This window comes from Scleropages formosus, chromosome 10 (genome assembly GCF_900964775.1).
Source record: "Scleropages formosus chromosome 10, fSclFor1.1, whole genome shotgun sequence".
Lineage (NCBI taxonomy): Eukaryota > Metazoa > Chordata > Actinopteri > Osteoglossiformes > Osteoglossidae > Scleropages > Scleropages formosus.
Window position 1 is genome coordinate 3,636,720 of NC_041815.1, and position 6,274 is coordinate 3,642,993.

The window sequence follows — 6,274 nt, forward strand, 5'->3', positions numbered from 1 at the left end:
AGCCCCTGAATCTACCAACGCTTGGGTTTCAATCAAATGCGGGCCCCAGGAGGTGGCCATGGGCACGGAAAGACGGTCACATTGGAGAGTTCCACTTACCCGGGGTTCCGGACGAATGGGGCACTGGACCCTGAGGTGACCGGGTACTCCACAATAGAGGCAGAGATGATGTTGGAACCAGCGCTGCCTTTCAATGGGGGTCAAACGACCCCGAGCGACATGGGTGCGAGGGACCCTTTGCTCACAGGTTTCTCTGTCCCGAGTGGAACGGTCCAGAGCGACCACAGCTTTGATGTACTGATCCAGGGTCCATTTCTCACCCCGGAATACCATCTCCCTACGCAGTTTGGGATCCAAACCACGCCGGAAACAGGCTAAAGAGGGCGTTCTGATCCCAGCCGCTTTTCTCTGCTAGAATCCTAAAGTCCAGTGCATAATCAGCAGCAGGGCGCCCCCCTTGGGTCAGGGCAAAAAGATGTTCACTGGCACTCAAGTCGGAGCAAGGGATTCCAAACACAGAGCGGAAGTGGGCTTTGAAGTCCTCATAGGACAGCTGAGAACAGTGCCCCCATGTGGCTGTACCCCAATCCAAAGCTCGGTCAGTCAGAAGGGAAAGTGCATAAACTATACAGCTGAAGTCCGTGTAATATACATGGGGCAAACTACAAAACATGAGCTCGCATTGTAGGAGAAGGCCCTCACAGCGAGCAGGAGTGCTATCATACCTGGTAGGCAGGGCCAGATGCAGGTCTTGTTGGAAGCCTGCTTCAGGAAAGAGAGAGGGAGGCATACGTGTGAGACGTCCTGTAACTGGTGCTCAGCGTTTGTTTTGGAACGCGTTAGTGAGACCCTGCAGGTGAGAAAGGGATTGCTCATGTGCTCTTAACAGTGCGTCCTGAGCTGTGAACAAGCGACGGAGACGCTTGGAATCCGCTGGGTCCAATGATGTGGCGGAACGCCTGCGTGTGCTCCGGGGAGTCTTTTTATGCAATCGCTCCCGGAGCCGCCGCAGGTGCTCCTCGTTGTGCTGAGGGGGGCGTGACAGTCACGGGTTATCTGAAGACATTACTCTTCTACAGCCATGTTGGCTAACACAATCCAACAATATCGCTGTTTATGTAATGTGTTAAAATTCTAAAATGTTGTCTTTGCAACCCATGAACTATGCAGTGTATTGTATAGTTCTATACTTATTTGAAAAATGACACCAATAACACATAACATATTGTGCTCAATATGAAGAGCTCCTGGGTGCAAGGTCCGTAGTCTGTTCATCACAGCCCTGAATATAGAAAACTAGTAAAAAATAATAAGACGGCAATGTAAAAGTACTACAATACATTAAAAAAGGTTTATCTGAGACTAACTGACTTCTGTTTTTCTTTGACATTATGAATTTGGAGAACTTAATGTATTACTGCATCGTACTTCCATTTGCAATTTTAATAACACCTGAAGTTCTCTTGTCATTTTCTACATCATTCTATAACACTATAATATATTCTATAATTCCCCAGCTTTAAACTTGCAGTATACTAATAAAGGGGGTGCGGTGGCGCAGTGGCGCAGTGGGTTGGACCACAGTCCTGCTATCCAGTGGGTCTGGGGTTTGAGTCCCGCTTAGGGTGCCTTGCGACGGACTGGCGTCCCGTCCTGGGTGTGTTCTCTCCCCCTCTGGCCTTACGCCCCTGTGTTCCCAGGTAGGCTCCGGTACCCCGTGACCCCGTATGGGACAAGCGGTTCTGAAAATGTGTGTGTGTGTGTGTGTATACTAATAAACTGCACCCTCTGTCTTTGTTGCATTGATTTATTGCACACTCTCATCTCTGAATCAGTGGGACGACTATGGAAAACTGGAGTTTTAAGGGTTCTTTGAGTGTAGAGGTCAGAGCTGTGGAGTCCAGTTTGACTCACAGCAATCATTCAGTTCCATTTACAGTATTTATTTTAGCAGACTCTTTTCTTCAAGTTGTTGTAAAACTCAGAGTAAACAAAAGTGTATTCCACCAGCAGATGGAGGGATACAGAAACAGACCACGGTTTTGTATGGAGCCTATCCTGGATGTATAGGGTGCAAGACTAGTTAGAGTACCTGCTACAAGGGACACCAGCCCATTGGAAGGAGGCCATACACCCACACAACCTGCAGTTTTGTTTCCCCAGTTCATCCAAAATATATATCTTTGGAGCAAAACCCACAGCAGCACATGTAGAACATGCAAACTCCAGAAAGACTGGGCCAGATCTCAATCCATGCCTGAGCAGCACAAGTGCTGTGAAGCCAAAGTGCTACCCACTGGCCCACCATGCCACTCCTATTTATCAACCACCGGAAATGGAGGCTGCGTTCCCTGTAGCGTGTAAATATGTGAGGAACTGTTGTGGCTGCTCTGTGATGTAACTATCACGGTAAGGCACTGTTTTTTCTTTTTATTTTTTTTAAATGGTCCACTTAAACTATTTAATGAAATGTCTTACAAAAAGTTTCCAGTAGTATTTCTGGATACCTGTAATACCTCACAGATTATTTGAAAAGCAGACATAAACCAAGCTTCAATAAGATATTGTGTACACAACATTTCCAGCGGAAAGTAATTCCCATAGCCTTCTTAGAGCTATACATATATTTTGCTTTTTTTAGAGATGCACCATTTTGCTTTGAAGTCATATTTTTGTATACTACATTCATTTTATTTTCATAATTAATTGCTTAATTGAAGAACAGTCCATTTTAATTATCTCTCTTGTGGCCAGTGCTCAAATAGGTCACGTGCTGACAGAACTTATTCCCAAAGGTTGTGGTCATGACAATGAACATACCAAGAATATTTAAATAGATCACTTTCCAGAGCAATCAAATGAAGACATATTTACTGTGCAAGGGGAAAGGAAATGTTGTTTGTATTTTTTACTTTTTGATTTTCAGTTTTTGGAGACAAAGTGTAACTGTGAAGCAAAACCCAATTCAGAAAGAGACTTTTTTGTATGTAAATTTGCTGATTGATTATTTTGATGAAAATTTCTGAAGAGCATCAAAGGAAACACAAAGCAAGGTAATTTTAATGAGGTGACATTACACGTTTTATTCATTGATCATTTGACTGAATGTTTAAAGAATATAAATAACCTAAGCAACACATGAGACATAATAGGTACAAAAATAAAAACAATTCTACACTGCACCATATTATCTACTCTGTGTTGGCTTAGCAGAATAATGTAAACCTGAAAACCAGTCAGCAAATTTCCCCTCAATAATAAAAAAACTTATTCATCGCTAAAATAAATTTCATATAAATCTTGTTACACTTTACATTAACATTTATGCTCAATCTCAGACAAAGAGGTCTTGTATCACAAAATTGGATGTAGTTGTGTATGAACATATATGCCTTTTGGCTCACATAACAGGCCTTTGACTCAAGATTATTTTGGCCATTTTAACCAGTGAGGTATGCAGTACTAAATACTGTACACACTCAGTGATTTTTCTATTTGCATTTAATTAATTTGATAACTGTATTTTATAATCAGATTTAAAAACCAAGTTTGTGTCTTCTCTGGAGTGACCTAGAGTTATTTTTAATTAGCATGTAGCTGACATCTTTGGCATTTTACATCAATAGATATACTACACTACACTGCAATCATTCTCCTATTTATATAACCCTGTGACACGTTTTTTTAATTGTTCTCTGAGATGTTTGTTGCTTTGGAGAAAAGTGACAAAAGCTAAATCAATAAATGTAAATGTAAACACTGGAGTGTAACACAAACAATTGGCAATTGGGATTCATCAACTCACCTGAGGTGTATGATTTTAGACTGTGGGAGGAAACCTGAACACCCAGAGAAAATGCACAGGTGTACAGACAGAATATGCACACTCTATACAGACAGAAGTGGATTTGAATCCATAGCCTAACACACAGTGCAAGAGTTATGAAGCAACAGCACAACCCACTATACCACCATGTTGCCAATAATACCACTTTTCAATCAGCTAAAAAAAAATAGCTGTTGTCTGTGAATACATTATTTACTTTCCCATAATAAATAACAGCATTTTGACCTCCATATATTACAGTCTACTACCTAACGGGGTAAAAGGAACTGGGCCTGGTAAGCAAGGGAAACCTGTATTGAAAGACGAGATGTATTATCTGTTAATGAGCAATAGATGCTGATTTATGTGTATTGTTTTGCTTATTTTTCTGTAAAATGTTGTGTGTTGTTTGCTAAATAAGACTATTTATTGTTGTGACTCAGATGAAAGTCAAATCACATTTGAGGAGCCATTCTTGCAGAAATCCAGATTATTCCAAAGGCATTAAAGCTTTTTCTCGCAACTTTATTCTGGTATTTTTTCCATATGAGAATTTTATTGTTCAATTTATCTTCACCTTCTTTCTTCTCTGGCTGATTAAGCAAGCATATTAATATATAAATTAACTGGCTAAAGGAATGTTGGTAATTAACAATGCCAAGATAAGGATTTTATACTATACATTAAAGAAATTATTAAATACCATACTGAAAATTAAAAAAGAAAAAGGGGGGGGGGGGGGGGTATTATGCATTAAAAAATCAGCTGAAATCACAGAATTGAGTTAGAAAGAATATTTATCAAAAAAGGTACTATTTTGCTTTTCCAGATTGCCGTCAGACTGAAGAGTCAACATGGTGGAGGGAAACCACAGCTCTATAACAGAGTTTTTCATTATGGGTTTTCCTGGACTTCATCCCAATTACTATGGCCTAATCGCCACTATTTGTTTCTTGGTCTATTTCTTTGCTTTAGTGGGGAATACAATCTTCCTAGTCCTGTTTGCAACAGACCGGAACCTGCACAAACCCATGTATTTCATTATCTTACACTTAGTTGTGTCTGATGTGCTGTACAGTAGCATCACTTTGCCAAAGATCATCGCCAGGTATTGGTTTCAGGCAGGAACCATTTCATTCACTGCTTGCTTTCTGCAGATGTACTTCATACATTTTTTTGGAACATTAAATGCCTTCATACTACTAATTATGGCACTGGACAGGTTTGTGGCAGTTTGTTTCCCTCTCAGATATTCCACAGTTATGACAAATTCCACTATTTTGATTCTCAGCATCGCTTCATGTGTGGTGGCCACAAGCTTCTCGCTGATGATGGTAATAAGAGCATACCCCTTGCCATACTGTAAGTCCAAAGCGATCATTCAGTGTTATTGTGATTACAGTTCAGTCACAGCACTGGCATGTATTGACAGATCTGCTTATGCTTTTTCAGCTTTAGTTTTTGCTATGGTTGTGCTATTGTCACCTTTGGCTTTCATCATATTCTCTTATTGTGCCATAATTGTGGCAGTCTTTAAAATTGCTAGCACTCAGGGTCGCCTCAAAACCCTTTCCACCTGTAGCCCCCAACTTATCATAATTGCCCTCTACTTTGTCCCTCGGTGTTTTGTTATTTTGGCAAGTAACATGGGAGTTACATTCAGCACCGATTTGCGCATCGCCATAATCATGTTATACAGTCTGCTACCTCCAATGGTCAATCCACTCATTTACTGCTTAAGGACAAAAGAAGTGAAGAAAAGTTTGAGTAAAAGATTCAAGAGAACAGTGCACATATAATAAGCCACTACATTTCACATCTTTACAAATTTTTACTAGTAAACATTTCACACACTGACAAAAAATAAATGTTGCTAAATAACTAACAACATGGCATCTATTTCAACTATATCAAGCAAGACCCTGGAATTGCATCTGTAATATTTCAAGCATACCTAAATGACATTAATATGTATTTGGCAAAAAAATTTACCATAAATATCCTGAAAATTACAAGAAACACCTTGAAACTGTCAAGTAGTGTGAGTGACAAGAGAGTGTGTTCCACTGATGTATGGATGAGTGACCCATTGTAATTAGTATATCTAGCAGTTTAAGTCACCTTGATGAATAACGTATGTGGGCTGACAACACTATAGAGTTCATTGAAGATCGTTCTGGAGAAAAGCATCTTCTGAATAAATAAATGTAAATATAACTAAATTATTTCATGTAGAGATCTTCATGCCTTTTTCAAACCACTAGCTCCTCGATTCCGAATTGTATCTGGGCGGATGCTTCAATAAGCTGACTCTGAGACAGCATTCAGGGAGCATTAAATGGTCCAGAGAGAAAGTCAAAATGGGAAAATGGAAAAAAAGCTTCTGATTATATATTTTTTGTATTTTATAGTTGTCCACTAAGTGTTTATATACTAATTAAACAAATT

At 39.8% G+C, this 6,274-nt stretch overlaps 1 protein-coding gene across 1 annotated transcript; it reads left to right on the plus strand.

Annotated features, from left to right (window-relative positions):
* The first annotated feature begins 4,680 nt into the window (after positions 1-4,680).
* LOC108941337 (olfactory receptor 52B2-like) lies at positions 4,681-5,625 on the plus strand. Its single transcript, XM_018764061.2, has one exon. It carries the CDS (start codon positions 4,681-4,683, stop codon positions 5,623-5,625), a length of 945 nt encoding a protein of 314 aa, XP_018619577.2.
* The last annotated feature ends 649 nt before the right edge of the window (positions 5,626-6,274 follow it).